Here is a 17706-nt window from a genome sequence, read left to right on the forward strand (position 1 = left end):
ACACACAAATACTAATACAAATACAAATACAAACACATACACTATAGTCTACTGTTCATCCTCCATGATCCTCTTGGACACATACACACACCAGTGTACATTTCATCTTCCACAGTCCTCTTACACACACACACACACACACACACACACACACACACACACACACACACACACACACACACAAAAGGCTGGTTTTATAACAGCCCTTGGCCTGATGGCAGCATCATGAGGCCACAAGCACAATGAGTGCAGTAATAACAGCGAGTGTTAAACAGCCACCAGCCAGTGTCAGCCAGCAGCGCCTATCCCTCCTCCAGCGCATACCAGACGTGTGACCACACACACAACTGCAGCTCGGACCAGTCAATGATGTCAGGTCTTTTAAGACAAAAAATCCTTTTCAGCCTGTCTGATCTAATTTAATGTCTATTTTTCTCTCTCCTCTCTCTCTCTCCTCTCTCTCTCTCTCTCTCTCTCTCTCTCTCTCTCTCTCTCTCTCTCTCTCTCTCTTTTCTCTCTCTTTCTCTTTCTCTCCCTCTCTTTCTCTCTTTCTCTCCCTGCAGATGAGATTACCAACAGTTTCCGTCGCTACGGACACCTAGTGGTGGACTGGCCACACAAAGCCGAGAGCAAATCCTACTTTCCACCCAAAGGTACGCTAATCGCCGCGGGGAACACTAACGCCAATAGGGCTCCCAGCTGTCTCCTGTCCGACCCTTAGAAGATAATAACACTAGGCCGCCGCTCAGGGCCCTGTGCTTGGGCCCCGGCGTGCCGGATTGGGTTGCTGTGAGGTTGTTCGAGACACAAGCACACACACATACTCCTGCTGTGAGTGCTAGAGCCAATCCCTCCACTTCACTTTAATGAGATGAGGATTTGGAGGCAGAGGCCAACTTCACATCCCCCTCTCTCCTCCAAAAAAATATTATTTTTTTCTTTTTTCCTCCATCTCTCTCTCTCTCTCTCTCTCTCTCTCTCTCTCTCTCTCTCTCTCTCTCTCTCTCTCTCTCTCTCTCTCTCTCTCTCTCTCTCTCTCTCTCTCTCTCTCCCCTGGTGAGATTATTTCCCCAGCGTCCCAGCTAGAGTGCTTTGTGCGCCGAGCTGTGGGGATATTAACTGGTGCGGGAAGTGAACGGCCCCTGCAGAGTACTTTTGTTTGCCCCCCTCATCATATAATGTGCCCAGGGCATGTTGTGCAGATGGATACAGACTGGTGTGCGTTATTATGTGCTCGTGTGTGCATTGGTGTTTGTGTGTGTAATTGAATTGTGTTGGTTGAAATCATGTTTGCCTGGACTGGAAAGTGTTTGTCAGATCGGTGAAGACGCCTGTGGGGAGGGATGTCACAGTGTCTTTTGGGCAGGTGATGCGAGCACTGAGGCAGGGTCAGGCGCTGCGTCATTCCCAGAAGCCTCGGCGGCAGCCATCCATGCGTCAGAGTAGGGAAGCTATTAAGGTCTGCCTGGAAATAGCTGACATTCTTCAGGCAGATGGTAATGCATTGCATCTGGAGGAGGAATGAAAAAAAAAAATCATTTCTAGTTACGCTGTTCCCTCTTTCTTGCTCTTTCACTCACCCTTTGTCTGAGCATCTTTATGCTCTCATCTCTCTGTCTCATCTCTCTGTCTCATCTCTCTGTCTCATCTCTCTGTCTCATCTCTCTGTCTCATCTGTCTGTCTCATCTCTCTGTCTCATCTCTCTCTCGCTCTCTCTCTTTCTCGCTCTCTCGCGCGCTCTCTCTCTCTCTCACTCACTCACTCACTCACTCACTCACTCACACACACACACACACACACACACACACACACACACACACACACACACACACACACACACACACACACACACACACACACACACACACACACACACACACACACAAAAACTTGGGATGTTAAAATTCTCTCTCTCTCTCTCTCACACACACACACACACACACACACACACACACACACACACACACAAAAACTTGGGATGTTAAAATAGACTTTTTGTTTAGGAGAGAAAGCCCAGGTCTCCTTTTAAGGAAAGCATTTGGAGCAGGGGTTAAGCTGAGAGGAGATGCACACCTTCATCTAGTCTCTTTGTAGCTGCAGCCTCCATAGAGCCTAATATGGGGGGACCCATGGTAGCCCTTCATTCCCGTTCATGTAGTTAAACAGTCTCATCGCTTGAAAGGATCAAGCATTACATTCATATTATTCATATAATTGTTGTATACAAGGAGAACATGTCAGATACTCATGTGTGTGTGTTTCCGTACTGTGCATGTGGTTTCCTCATTCCCTATTCTGTAACCACTGTAAGCAGCAGATGTGGGACCCCTGTTAAGTTGCCATCAATCTCCATCGTTATTATTTTATTTATTTATTTTTTATTTTTTTAAAAAAGGAGGAAAAGAAAGAAAGTAACGACTGGCCGGAGCTTAGCGAATGGAAGATGATGCTCTTATTCCATGCTCGCCTGGCAGTGGCCGGGCACACCAGCGGGGAGTTATGTGTCTCGGTGCGTTTATGAAAGCCCCTGCTGCTGCTCTGTGTGACTCACTCAGTGGCTCTCGGCCCTTCAGCAGCACGCACAGGGTGTACTCTGCTCTCCTCACCTCCCCTCCCATATCCTCGGCTTGTGCACTGTCCAGTTCCAGGGCCTCAGTGCCACTCAGTAGCACAGACACTGGTCATACACTTTCTCCAGTTGTGGGTTTTTGTTTGTCCCATCTCTCCCAGACTGATTTCACATTTAAATTGAAACCTTAGCAGGGCGGTTTCCATGTATTCAGCCTAATAATTCACTAGGTTTCAATGGTTGGCTTTTTGGTTAGGACAAAGCTGAAACCATACCCTTGATGTTTAGCCATTTAGCAGGTGATTTGCAGATTGTTTTCTATCCCATGAAGTTTGAGTGTGAGCATGGGATTTAGTATTAGTGTGTATTTTAATTCTTTAGCAGGTATCAGGTAATTTGGATTCATCATTTAATTGAAAATCACTGCTGTGCGTGTGCGTGTGGATGGATGTGGGCCACGTAACAAAGTCATATCCCTGTCGAAATCCTCTTCAGTGTCCAGGGGCAAACATCTGTGTTTTGCGCTAACCCGGGATGTGCAGTGCTGCATGTGTTACCAGCCAGATTTGATAAGTATAAGTAACTATATATACTCTTTTGATCCCGTGAGGGGAAATTTGGTCTCTGCATTTATCCCAATCCGTGAATTAGTGAAACACACTCAGCACACAGTGAACACTCCCGGCGCAGTGAGCTGCCTGCTACAACAGCGGCGCTCGGGGAGCAGTGAGGGGTTAGGTGCCTTGCTCAAGGGCAGACTTCAGTCGTGCCTACTGGTCGGGGTTCGAACTGGCAACCCTCCGGTTACAAGTCCGAAGCGCTAACCAGTAGGCTACAGCTGCCCCACTGATTACCACAAGGCCAGTGTGCGTCTGGATCAGTTAGGATACAGTGCATTGTCCATCCTCACTGGATTCCACCATTAGCAGATATCACTGGAGGACGGTACTGGACAGAGCTTATTTTGTTAGTAGTGGCATGACTATACATCTGCTTTCAGTTACAGACCGCACTGACGTGGGTTAGGGACACTGTCCAGCTGATTATTTTGGTTGGAAGAGCTTGTGGAAGTCAAGAGCTTGGCGGGGGAAGGAGGAAGTGAGGGGAGTTTTTTTTTTTTTTTATTGTCCTCTTTTTTGTATTTGCAGTGGGTGATGTCGTCGCTTCTTTTAAACAGCGGCTTAATGACTTGGCCTGGCTGTTTGCTTTAGCGGAATACGTGTTTGTTTCTCTTCCCACACTCTCTCACTGCTCAGCCTCGTGAGTGAAGCAGTGTGAGTCTTGTTTTTGTTCCCTCTCTCCCTCCTGCTCTCGGTCCCTCCCTCCCTCCCTCAATCCTTCGCTCACTCGCTCAGGATTTATCGTAGCTGGTATGAAGGTGTCTCCGTCTCAGCTCCGGATTGGAAAGAGAAGATGGATGCTTGCTCTCAGTAGCACTGTGGGAATGACTCAGATGGATAGTCTTCTGTCCACTCCTCTGGTCCTGGGAGGTCTGGACTGGAGGCAGTGATTTACTCCCATTCCCTCAAAGCCCAGACACTGACCTGCTGGTCCACGGGTGCTTTGCCTTCTGTTTTGGCAACAGCTAAGCCTGCAAGGAAACTTCAGATGTATACTATATATATATATATATATATATATATATATATATATATATATATATATATATATATATATATATATATATACACAGTGTTTCCCCTACAGTGTATTTAACAGCGGCGCAGCGCCGCCGCTGGATTTTCAGCGCCGCTGCAACATAATATCACCAGATTCACTTAACACACTGTAAAAGCACAACGGCCAACGTCATCTCGAAATTGTTTTCTGAAAGTCTTGAGTAAGTTAAGTGCATCAAATCCGCACTTAGCCTCTCATTATTCAGGACATATATGCGGCATGATGTGTCAGGTGATTACAAGCCCAAAGACAAGTCTGCAGCCCATATGGCTAGCCTACGTTCTGAACACGGTTACATTGTTTAGCTATCCGACTGATGGGGTCTTGCTCCGCCACAGTGTAGCCCATGGTGTCATCGTTCACTTGTAGGTTACACAATAAATAGCCTACTTATAGGCCTTGAATAAAAAATGATATTAGTTATATTTCATCACGAAGCTGTTTGTATGCCGTGAATTCGCTTGTAGCCTATGCCATATGTTAAGCTTGAGCAATTCCTCTGATCCAAAGCCTGCTTTGACACATTGACACTAATGTGAAACATGCATCCTCCTCTCCTAGCCTACATCAAATATAAGAAACCAATTCATGATTACCGAAATGAATTTAACATGGGGGGAAAAAAGTTTGTTGCGATTTAGCCTATACTGTTGTGATGCAGTTCTTTCTGCTGATTGGATTTACGTCCGGTGTCGTCAACTCTGAGAACTCTTGCTCCGGCTGACAATTTTATCCAGAGAGCTGATTTCCCAAAGATGAGCCTCCATCAACATTCAACGACAAATTATTAAAACGTAAGTAATGCAATAGAGTAAACCAATGTGCTACAAGGTGTATGGTCTTAACGTAAATTGTAGCCTAGACTTGTAACGTTAGCGTAGGGCTACATGTAATGTTTGCATGGGAAAGCTAGGCGAACACAGTCTAGGCCTGTTTAAACTTTCTGATAGTTAAAGGAAATATGAGCATATGTTGGCATATACGTATAGCCTAAATTCTGTCCACTTAGCTATAATAGGCTATCACAAACAGACCTTTTCTACGTTTGCGGCATTAGACATAGGAGCCTACATTCTCTTATCAGAAAGACGTGTTCTCATAACTTCAGCGTTCTCTTGACGGTGAGACGAACGGTCGCACTTCAATCAAGTAGCCTAGGTCCTTTTCGAGTTAATTGTGAGTGAGTTGTATGGTAACTGTGGGAATGATGTAGAAGAAAAGTGAGTATTTACTTTTTTATACGTGGGTTTGTTGTTTTGGGACTGAGAAATGGACTACAAGGAGAGCATCTGGCTACGTGCATGCGTGTCAGCATTAATGGCCCCCCAACAATTCAATTCAATTACCAAAGAGCCTTAGAGATGTTCTTTGAAAAGCCCAGAAAAATTAAGTGCTCGCAGATTGGGTGTGGCCTTTGCCATTAAGACAAATTTAAATAAATTGTAAATAATCTTTTTCTGGGTTGTGCCATTTCATTTTTCTTCTATCATTTTTAACCAATAATGTAAAAGAAAGCTAAGTAATAGCACCGCTGCTGGAAAAAATTCTAGGGGAAACACTGATATATATATATATATATATATATATATATTATATAAATGGAGTAAATATGCTGTGTGCACATGCCAGTAAAAAGACAGCAAAAAAAAACAGGATGCATTATTCTTTTTTCAGAATTATTCTTTTTTACAGAACAAGGATACACATACACACATACATGCATACATACATGCATACATATAGGACCTGAATTTCGATATAAAATAAAGAAATGATGTGGCAAATTCCATGCCTCTCTCTAGGCACACAGTTTAAAAAAAAAAAAACTCATTCATGACCTTGAACTCCTCCACAACAAACAATCACGCATCACTTATTAGCCCATATCACAGCATGATGTCATTTCCTTGTGCGGAATGCTCTTGTTGTATTAAAAGCATTTTTACATCAATAACGGCTACTTATTGCCGCCTCTTATCGGTGTCACTGCTGGTGAGCTCTCTCTTAACTGTGCCGAGGGCTGTTTATCTGACGCCCGATAAGCGCTGATCGTGCTGCCAGGGAGTTCAGGCAGGGAGGCCTTGAGGTAGTGGGCCATCCACAGCCTGCTGTTTATGTGTGCGTGAGGTTAATGGTTACCTCAGGCCGGTGTGGGGGGGTGGGGACTGTTGGAGAGGAAAATGCTGCTCTGTGTGTTGCATGTGTTTGTTCATTTCCTTGTTCTCCTCCCAGGGTGCTACTCAGCAGTAAACTACTGCAAATCTCAGGCACGAGCCACTGCGGATATTTCTCTCTCTCTCTCCCTCTCTCTCCCTCTCTCTCTCTCTCTCTCTCTCTCTCTCTCTCTCTCTCTCTCTCTCTCTCTCTCTCTCGTGCACAAATACACATGCTCTGGTTATTCCAACCCCCCTGTCCCCTCTGTATCCCACTGTGTGTGTTGCTGTGCTATTGGCCAATGTGAAAGCCTACGGGAATCACTAGTCACACGGGAAAGCGTAAACTAGTCAAAACAGTCACATGGAAAAGCCCACTTGCACTATTCTTCTGCAACTAATCTTTAGCCAAAATGCTTTTTAGAAGGACTCAGGACAGTTCATCTGTTATGTAACAGATTTCTTTTAATAGTCCTGGCTCCTTAGGTGAAGATGAGATAAAAAGGGTTCTGTGCTTTTCGAGAGCGTGCTGTCCTAACCTTAAGGAGTCCAACTTTATTTTTTACTTAACGGCAGTCGGTCACATGAAGTGCCATATTCACTTCTCTCTTCCCAAAGATTTCTCATTTGTGTGACTGTCTCATTTCTCTCTCTCTCTCTCTCTCTATCTCTCTCTCTCTCCCCCACTCCTTTCTCTTTCACTCTCTTGCAGTCTCTCAGAACACTGTGTACCTAACTTTCTGTCTCTGCCTCTCTTTTGGCTCAAATCCCTGAGTCATTCTCACTGCAGCATGTTAGTGGAGCCAGTGCTGCAGGCCCGTGTGTGTCTGTCTACTCTTACACACACTCACTCTCACTCTCACTCACACACACACACACTCACACACACACACACACACACACACACACACACACACACACACACACACACGGGATCTAAGTGATACACCACATGATCTTAGAACTGACAAATACTTTATATAAATATATATGATGGTGGTATACTCCAGCAGGCTGAGAGCTCATGTCTGGCTTTCTCATCCTCTCCCAAACATGGAACCCAGTCACTAAAACAGACCCAGCCATCTCCACTCCTGCCTGGCCCAAACAGAGGTGCTGTTGGCATGGAAGCCGTAGGCTAGATGGAAGAGGGAAATAGTGGTCTTTTATGCCTCTGAGTTCTGTCCAGAACGGGCCCTGTTATTCACTCTTCCAAATGTTGTTGGCTGTGGATGATGGCTTGGTCTCCTGTGAAGTGACTTGTGGATGGTGTGTAGTGAAGTTTATGAACAAGCAGGTGCACAGGCAGGCAGAACTGTAAAGTCTTGACATTGGTCATACTTTTGTTGAGATTTACAGTGCGTAGGGATTGAGCCATCAGAACTCTATAAATCTTGCTTTGTCAGTTTGAAAGTAACTGGAGTCCTTCTCCCGTATGGGCTCTTGCTTGTTGAAAGGACGAGTTTTGTGTAAACAAGTAGCTGTTTGGTGTGTGTGTGTCTATGCTGGAATGATTGATTACTGTGACCTTAAACAGCCACATATTGGAGTGGCCCCAGGTCCACTGAGCACGCTGCTCTCAGTCAGTTTGTTGTTGTTGTCGTCGTTGTTGTAGTAGTTTTCTTTTCTGCCTGGCTCTGGATCCTTTTTTTTTTATTATCTCTTTTATCACCATCTCCCACTCACTTTGACTATTGAGGGGAGAGCGAGTTTGTTCTTCACTCACTCACCGCAACAGGACTCTCCTCCAGCATTTGCTGAGTCAGCCCCCCCTGTGTGTCTTCCACTCTGGAATGCTGAAAGTAAAGCATGATCGTTGCGCATTCCAGTGCTTTCCGTTTCTACTACTGCGCCGCGGTGACCGAGAGCCAGCTGCTAAACGCAGTCTCCTCAGCTGACGGTCAGCACTCTGCTCAGCTCTCCCCTACTGCGTCCGGGTGTGTGTGTGAGTGGGTCTGTCTGTGTGTGTGTGTGTGATGCAGTATACTTCAGTCTTTAAATCTAAAGTATTGCCACACCTCAACCTGCTTTAACACCACCACATTAATCGAGAAGTGATCTTGTGACCTAAAAGACTATGACCGGTGATGCGATCTTACCATTGACAGGGTGTGGCCCAGCTGTTGTGCGTGGTTGAAATCTACATCAAGTTAATTTATTACACTGTCCAGTTGGGCTCCTTTTGTGCTTCTAAGCAAAGGTATAATCCCTCCCTATCTGATATACTTTTGGGTGGATAGACATGTGCACAAACACACCCTCACTAATAGCTGTTGAATGCGGAAGGAATTCCAAATGCAAAGCAAGAGATAAAATAAAGGGCATTTCACCTTTTTAAATATGTATATTCTCCTCCTGTCTGCTTTTCCAGGTTATGCCTTCCTGCTCTTCCAGGAGGAGTCTTCAGTTCAGGCCCTGATCGATGCCTGCATTGAGGAGGACCAGAAGCTCTACCTGTGTGTCTCCAGTCCCACCATCAAAGACAAACCGGTGAGAAAAACAACCCTTTTTATTTTTTTTACAGCTATGTGTTTTTGCTGACTGAGCAATGGCACTGAAGCTCTCCCATCTCCCAGGTCCAAATCCGCCCCTGGAACCTGAGCGACAGTGACTATGTGATGGACGGATCACAGCCACTTGACCCTCGGAAAACCATTTTTGTTGGCGGGGTCCCACGACCTCTTCGTGCAGGTGGGGGTTTGGGGAAAGGATAGGGTTACCTTTGGGCAGGGAGGGTGGTTTGGGATACCCCAATCTGAGGCTTTGGATAAGGTGTTCAGTGACTAAGGCGGGGATCACGTTGGTAATAATGAAGCGGCAGCAATACGCATAACCCAACACTCAAACCATAGTAATTTAAAAAGTTATATCTCATTCCTAAGTTACACAGCCTTCTACGTTATGTTGCCTAACTTGACAATTGATGCGCCTCACGTTACGCTTTGGAAGTTGAGGCAAGTTCAATGTTCAAAATAACTGTTCCTCTGCCGAACTATAGCGAACAATACAAAATATGCCGCTTGCCACTGGTCAATGTGATCCCTACCTTAATCTCACACAGGTTCAACCTGGCAAAACAGTTTAGATTTGCACAAGTTATTTTAAAATGGATATTGCAGGCATACATATCTGCGTATACATGTCATTACATCTGTTTGTTTTTCTCCCCTAGTGGAATTGGCTATGATCATGGATAGGCTGTATGGAGGTGTGTGTTACGCTGGTATTGACACTGACCCGGAGCTGAAGTACCCCAAAGGGGCAGGCCGTGTGGCCTTCTCCAATCAGCAGAGCTACATCGCTGCAATCAGCGCCCGATTCGTCCAGCTGCAGCACAATGACATTGACAAGCGGGTGAGTGCTCTCAAAAGCAAAGCCAAATCATACGCAATGTTAAAACATGATTCTGTCTTACAATGTAGGGGATATGTTTTTTTTCCCCCATCATATTAAGCATGTATTCCAAAGCATGTATTCCAAAAATATGATGGCTCTATCCACAAACTAGTATGAGGAAATAGCACGCTGATGACTAGTAGGCAGCTAGATAGTTTAGTGCTATACAGAGTCTCTGCACGCATGTATTTTTAAGATGTGCCTTGGCAGTAGTCGCTCGGTGGCGGTCCAGAGGCCAATCATTGCAACTAACAATATGTATGGAAACCCTGCGCCATGGTCAACCCACCAGGGAAACCATTGCGCTCTGGAGAGCTGACAGCCATTTGAAGTTAGCAGACGCTAGCTAGCTACAGTAATTATAGGTATCTGCCTTTTGCTCACTGGATCCCCATTCAAGTTAGCTGGCTATTTTCGGTGTGTTATCCCATTGCGTGAAGCTGAAAGACGACCAAGTCCGCGAAGGCTGCCGAGTCTGTCATCAGAACCGTCCCGCTGGGCCAAGGGCCTCTATTGTTCATCTTGGCCCCTGTGAGTCCAGTCTTACAGTGTGTGTGTGAGTGTTTGTGCATGTGTGAGTGCACAATGATCCATGTGGTGACCTAGGGGTCATATCCCAGTTTTGCTAGACTGTGTCTTTTGGGGTCTGCAGTCCCAGTCTACTCTTTTGGCCCTTTGTGCAGCAGGGTCTCCCTGGTTCCCCTGTAAACTATAATTTTGTATGTCAAGCACAGCTTAATTACATTTGGCCAGCTGTGTATAACATTTACCCATGACGGTGGCCATTTTTACATATCTGCTTAATTGGAACATTATGTGAGGATGGAATTATATATTTTTTTAACATATTTACATACAAGATTTGAATGGAGTGTTATTTTGGACTTGTTGGGCAAAGACTGAGTCTATCTTCATGTGTCTGGAAACAACATGCTTTAACTACAGCATCCTTCACATTTGTTGGCACCCCTAGTAAAGTTAAGTAAGTAAAGTAAAGAGAAGAATAATAGAATAATGTTTCAGAGATTTATCTTAATCTCACAATGAAAACAATGAGGAAAATCCAACCTGAAAGGGGAAATTACCCTGAATAAAAAAAAAACAATGCATCATAAAGAAATTATACATTTTGACAAATAATAGATCACTGTAAGTGTAGTTCTGCATCTACCCCAATTTTAATGGTCAATAAAATCTAAAGTATTCTTTAATACACATGCTCTGAATTCGAAGACATCCACCTATATCTTCTTGAATAACCTTCCACTCCCCCGCCCCCACAGGTGGAGGTGAAGCCCTACGTCCTGGACGACCAGATGTGTGACGAGTGCCAGGGGGCGCGCTGCGGAGGCAAGTTCGCCCCCTTCTTCTGTGCCAACGTCACTTGCCTCCAGTACTACTGCGAGTACTGCTGGGCGAGCATCCACTCGCGCGCCGGCCGTGAGTTTCACAAGCCCCTGGTCAAGGAGGGGGGCGACCGGCCTCGCCACGTGTCCTTTCGCTGGAGCTGATGGGTGGGGGGGGGTCGTTAGAGACAGACCTGCCCCCCCATTGCCCCGGAGCCCAGCTAGATGCCCCATCATCCCACCCACCCCAGCAAACCACCCCCACTTCTGTCCCCTCCAGTGTCCAACCCATTGACCCACTCGCTCAGCACCCTATTCGCCTCTACCAACCTCCTCCATCATAACCACAAAATCAACAACCACGAATACATGGGTCTTTTTAAAATCCTTTAAAAAAAAACTTTTTTTGTTTGTTTTGGTTCCATTTTTTTAAAGAAATAATGCAGTTTCAATGCTCTTAAAATTTTGTCCAGTGTTTGGTTTGTAATAGATAAAAAAAAAAATAAGAACTAAGCAGATTATTAAAAAATAAGACTAGTGACCGCTCAGAAATTGCACTTTTGCATGTCAGACCACACTCATGTTAGTCAATACTTCAGACCCGTTCACCATGTCTTTTCAACATTGCGCCCCCCCCCCCCCCCCCAACCCGTCTCGCTGGGTAGGTCTGGGGTTGCTGTGACCCACTTTCAAAAAAAAGATTGAGTGAAATTACACATGAATATTTATAAATCTTATATTTTTTGTTTTTATATCTATCTATTCATGTAGAGATAATTAATTTTTTGTGTGAAAAGAGCATGCACTTATTTTCAGAAAAGGTAGAAGATTGCCCCTATTAAAAATGACCAAAGGTATAAGCAAACTAATATGTAAAAAAAAAAAAAAAAACTTAAGTAGGTGGCAAAAATGTAGCAAAATTGACAGCTATCCGATACTCAGTAGTATGGTTCAAAATACCCTAATTAGAATAACAAACCTTATATTGGACCTCCATTTTTTTTAAATGTCAATACCTCATACAGGCAATCAGATACTTTTCCTCCCTTCCCCCTCTTTGTTTTAAATTTTGTCTTTGCCCTTTGTTTGTTTTTTTGTTTGTTTTGTTTTTTTAACAAGATATTCATTTTTAGTGTTATGTAAATGTAATTCTGCAATAGCTTTTGCTGCTAAATCCATGATGTGAGGCAGACACATTACATTAGTACTCTATTCAGGCCTAGGGTGTTGAATATAGTCCCAGTGAAGACACTTGATTTTTTAAAATATTTTTATTTTTATTTTAAACAGACGAGATGCTGGCATGAGACAGGGTGGGATGCGGTCCCCTCTGAACTAATCACTTGGGCCCAGAGTTGGGGGTGGAGAGTGACATCGCCCCTAACTGCATGTTTATCTCAATCAGGTTGCTGCATGCAATAGAGTTTTCAGTATCATGTCTACTATTCAGCGCGGCTCACTTCTTTTGCACAACACCAGATATAGACATAAGACTTTTTTTTTTTTTTTTTTGAGCACGGAACTGGACACGACAGGGGGAAGTTCATTGAAATGCTAAAAAAGGTATGAAAATTGTAATACGACCCTTCAGTAAACCCCTTTTGATATTGGCTCGCTGGCTGTATGGTGAGCATGACAAAACCTGATTAATCAATAATTACAGTTAAGAAAATAAAAAAATTAGATGTATTAGGATATACTTTCAAAACAACTGTCTATGATAGGTGAAGTACTTTTTGCAGTGATTGTTAATATAATTGTGCAATTTTTTATACAGTATGTAGTTAGGTCTGAGTATGCCTAGAACTGTGATTCGCTTTAACTGTTTTTGATGTCCGACATAGAAGTCCTGTGAAACTTCATAACCAGTGTATGTATACATACTGTATGTCCAAGCTTATGCACGTACACACTTACACCACACAAACACTCTCAAACATGTCTCTCCCTAGTTAGTTCTCCTTTACTCAAACAAGAGACCTGTGCACACACTTTAGTATACACGCACACTTTTCCAGTACTTTTCTAATAGTTACACACACACACACACACACACACACACACACACACACACACACACACACACAGGAGATGAGATTGACTGTCAGTCTCCTTCCTCCATTAACACAATATGTGATCATCGCCCCTCCCCTCCCCCTCCCCCTCCCCCGAGAAAAACAAAAAACAAAAAAACAACCAAAGAGCTCACTTGTCTAACATTTAAACCACCAACACACTACCACAACAGGCTGATACTGTGTTGGGCCACTTGTTTGATGACCTGCCTAGCAGATGCAAGCAGATGCATTTTGGGAGGAAAAAAGAGGATTTCATTTTGTTTAAAAAAGAACACTGGCTCTAAAGAAGAAAAAGAAACTGTGGAGATAAAAGTGGGTGGTTAAGATTATGAGCTCTCAGCCTGCACATAATGTTTTAACACCGTGGCTTTGGCAGTGCTACAACATTGCCAGAACCTTGTGTGCATTTATATCCAGATTCTTTCCTGCAAAGCTTGAAGTATAGAATAAACGACCTGCTAGAAAGGTGGACTTTTTTTTTTTTTTTGATTTTTTTCTTTTTTCATCGTTCACTAGGCAAAAGGCTGAAATATATTTGGGGGTCTAGGGTTGACCACGTTGGGTAGTTACAGGATGCAGTGGCTGAGAAGAGCAGTTCTGGTTGCTGAGAAGGAGATTGGTCGAGTTGTGTGGAGGGTGTGATTTTATTTTTTATTTTTTTTTAAACTTTTTTTGAAGCTGTTCTGAGGACAATACCCAGGGCAGTAGATGCAGAATGTGAGTCCTGTTCCATCCTCTCCTAGTGTTGTGAACCCTTGGTTAACCGCTAAACCCCTGCAGTCTTTTTGCTTTTGGTCACAGGCTGTCAGGCTTAGGGTGAGCCTTTATATTCATTTTGGTTTCAGGAAGCTTAAATAAAGAAAACTATTTTTTGTTGTTTAATGAGGAAAAAAACTTTAAAGAGGCTAACCATGAGTAATAATTATCCCTATGAAAGTGAATTCTGGGTGTTTTTGTGATCTTTCTTTCTCCACCCAGATGGGTTTTCTATGTTGGTTCATTCTCGATGAAACACCTTTGTTATGCACTACTCTTTCTATCTGGACAGTTTTGGACAGTCAGTTATATTTTTTTTAAGAGAGAACGAGAAAGAGAATAAAAGTGATACGTGTGCTTTCTGACTGACATGATCTTTTGCAATACCTCAATTTTGAAATATAATAGGAGAGAAATTGATATTTTCTAAGTAAGTTTATTCAGATAAAAAAGTATATATTAATTTAATTCTGCAAGAAAAATGATTTAACAGATGGTTAATTTTATTTTTGTCATGCTTATTTGCTTTTATTTTTAATTTTATTTTTGGAGAAAATAAAAAAATATATATACTGAAGGAGTTAGAGCTTTATAACTTTAATATAATGACGTAGTTAGCTGAAGTACAGAGTCTACCTTATTATCGAGCTAAAGGAGAACCAGTCCCCTCACTGGAGTAATCACCTAACATGGTGATACAAGTAGAGAAGCAGTCCCTGCCTATTAGAACCCAAGAACAGAAAAAAATTAGTCCATCAGGTGCTGAGGATAGGCAACTGAAGAGATGTTCCCTTATTTTGTATATTTATAATCAATCATTTACTACTCTGACCAGAATTGTGAAAGAGATCTTCTGCTTTTTTTTAAGAAATTATTTTTTATTATTATTTTTAAAACTATTGTGCTCTCTTTTGTTTGTTTTTTTCTTTCACTTTTTTGGTTGATTTTGTAAAAGCATCTTAAACCCAGATATAGTAAGCTGAAATCACTAATAAAGACAGAGACCTTTGAGAGATAGAGAGAGGGGGGGGGGGGGGTCTTTGACGAAAGGTGGAGGGAGTGAGAAAAGAATGTTATTTTATAAAACTACAAAAGATACAAAAGTGTTTAAACTGTAACTTGATCGAAAGCCCCCAAGGTGCATCAAAGGAGTGGTGGCCTTCTGTTCACGCAAGACTTGAATTAGACCCATTTTTTTAAGGCTAAGAACCTTCTTTGTTGTAATGTGCAATACTGTTTGTACTGTTTGTAAAAAAGAAGATAAAAAAAAGAAAAAGAGGCATAAATCTTTATTGCAAATTTATTTTCATTGCAAGCATTGTGATTCACTAAAATCATTTTCTACTGTGTATTTACCTACTCTACATGCTAGTACCTTCCAGTAGTAATGTAGCCTTTGTACTGAGAAATTTTTCATTATTTTTAGAGATTTTTGCAAAAAAGAAAATAATTAAAACATATTTACATATTTTTCATTTTTATTTCGTATTTTCTTTACAGACTTATTTCTCAACCATTAATATAGCTATTTCTGGGGGAGACTTTCATATCTGGTCAATGTCATTAATATTATTTTGTATTTTTACTTGGAATAAATTAATTTTATGATAATTCTTAAAAAGGTTTATTTTTTCTTTGTTCATTTTATTTTTTGAAGCTGAAAACCTTTGTAATATTGTTACTAAAGTGTCTAGATTTTTGAAATGCAAAGCTTTATGTGTTACCTTGCTGATATTGCTGACATTAGTGTGAAAATGATCTTAACTACAAGAAGAAGAAAAAAAACACCTCAAAACCAAGATGGTTTGTAATGTACATGATTTGGCTTTGTAATGAATGAATGGCCAATAAAATACATTAGCAGAATGTGCAAGGCAGACAACATTACTGATCAATCTACTGATGCTGCCTCTTCTGCTGTCCATGCCACCCAACTTAATATAGTTAAGTACAACCACCAACAAAAAACGAAACCTCTTACAACAGGCCTTAGGAGATGTCAAAACAATTTCTGGAATTTTCTCTGACCCCATATATATTCACATTTTCTCTTGTTTCATCTAAAGTTGCCCTCTGGTGTTCCAGCCTTGAAGGCTAGTGTGATTGTAACTTAGCTTGAATGTATTAGCGCTACTCACAAACAGTAATTTGGTGTATCTTAAGACCGTGTTGTACAGCATAGCCATTCCATGACTATGGCATTACTGCACGACCACCAAAATATGTCTCACATCATGCAATATATTGGAAATTTACAGTACTCTGGCTGCTTTTTTTCAAACTGCTGGGAGAAGACTGCCAGTAGTTTTGATAGAAATGGATAGAATCTCAGCTATCACTTGAAGGTCCCAGAGAGGTTCTGGCATCTCCTTCTCGTGTGGCCTCCCTCTGAGTCATTGGATAACATCCTATCTAGCTTGCCCCCTTGGACATTTGGACAGGAGGTCCTTCACTAACCCACATCTAGTACTAACATCATGGTCCCCACCACCCCTTCCCCAAGGGCCAGTATTATTGTCATACCACCAAGTATTGATCTGTTTATTCATTTGTTTTATGAATCCAATTTTTGCAACCATTTTATACCCTAACAAGTGATAACTGAATGACTGAAGGCGTCACAAAAGTTTGGTGGGGGGCAAAAAAGGAAAAAAAATCAAGAAAAAAGGGAAAAATGTGAAGAAAACCAACAAAAAAGCCATGTGTTTGGTGAAGGTGGCCATCTCATTTTCTCTATAAATGTCTATATATTTCATGTAACACTATATTTGGGTAGTATGTATACACTTCTGTTCCATGGACGTTCTCTCTGGGCAGCCTATAGCCCGCTCAATCATGTTGTGATTTCAGAAAAAAAAAAAAAAAGAAAATCTAAGAAGGTTGACAAACTGCTACTTCCTAGCTGTGTTCTTAAACTAACCACTACTTATAAATGTATCTTTTTTAAGATGTATTTTTTTTTTCTTATTTATCTTTTTAATTTAAGTGACATAACTGGTTCTATCTTGACACGGCTTTGAGATTGTTAACCTGGACCTATGCTTGTCTGAAGTTGCAGTAAAACTGTGATAGAAGAAAAAAAACACAAAAAAACAAAACATGGAGTGCAATGCTGCTAATGCTTTCTACTTGCTTCAAAGTTTGTAGTTCCCACCTTCATGAGTTCCCCCCTCCCCCTTTTCTGTACTAATAAGCAAAATCTTATTAAATGTAGTTGTATGACGCAGTGAAACGTTTCGTCTTCTTTTGCATGGTTGAGTTTCCTTCACTTCTGCCTGTGTCCTGGTAGTTTAACTATTGCCAAATTAATAACACCTCTCTGCAAAGCACTCACTCATATTTCTACCTGACCCTGTAAGTTCTCTTAGGTTAACCTCTCCGATCAAGAAAACCAGTCTTCCAGAGAACCTACACAGGCTTCCCAATTCCAGACATATTTAGTTGCAGGCTTCCCTTGATGAACCATTTTGAGTTTGGTAGAGGCCGATATGTGCTGACAAGGGTTGCATGTACCTGCAGCTGAGAAGCACATTAAAAGTAACTTTGGAACCACCACTCTGCAGTTCCAGGATGAGGACAAAGGCACAAATAGTACATTTTGAACGGAGGATGTTTCTCCTCTTGTTTGCCCTGTATTCAAAACCCATTCAAAACACTTGACTCCGCTGCTCCCAAGGCTTTCGGTCCTCTCTGCTTCTATGATCTCTTTCTGTACATTTCACTGCTT

The 17706-nt window shown here is 42.2% G+C and overlaps 1 protein-coding gene across 1 annotated transcript in view; it reads left to right on the forward strand.

The window, feature by feature from the left end:
* The window catches only part of cpeb3 (cytoplasmic polyadenylation element binding protein 3), a 43894-nt gene extending 26833 nt beyond the window's left edge, over window positions 1–17061 (forward strand). The window contains 5 exon segments of the mRNA XM_042065752.1: window positions 564–653; window positions 8775–8893; window positions 8980–9094; window positions 9576–9757; window positions 11083–17061. Of these exon segments, the coding sequence (XP_041921686.1) occupies window positions 564–653; window positions 8775–8893; window positions 8980–9094; window positions 9576–9757; window positions 11083–11310 (734 nt within the window). The 3' untranslated portion in view covers window positions 11311–17061.
* The last annotated feature ends 645 nt before the right edge of the window (window positions 17062–17706 follow it).

Source organism: Alosa sapidissima, chromosome 16, assembly GCF_018492685.1.
Source record: "Alosa sapidissima isolate fAloSap1 chromosome 16, fAloSap1.pri, whole genome shotgun sequence".
NCBI lineage: Eukaryota > Metazoa > Chordata > Actinopteri > Clupeiformes > Clupeidae > Alosa > Alosa sapidissima.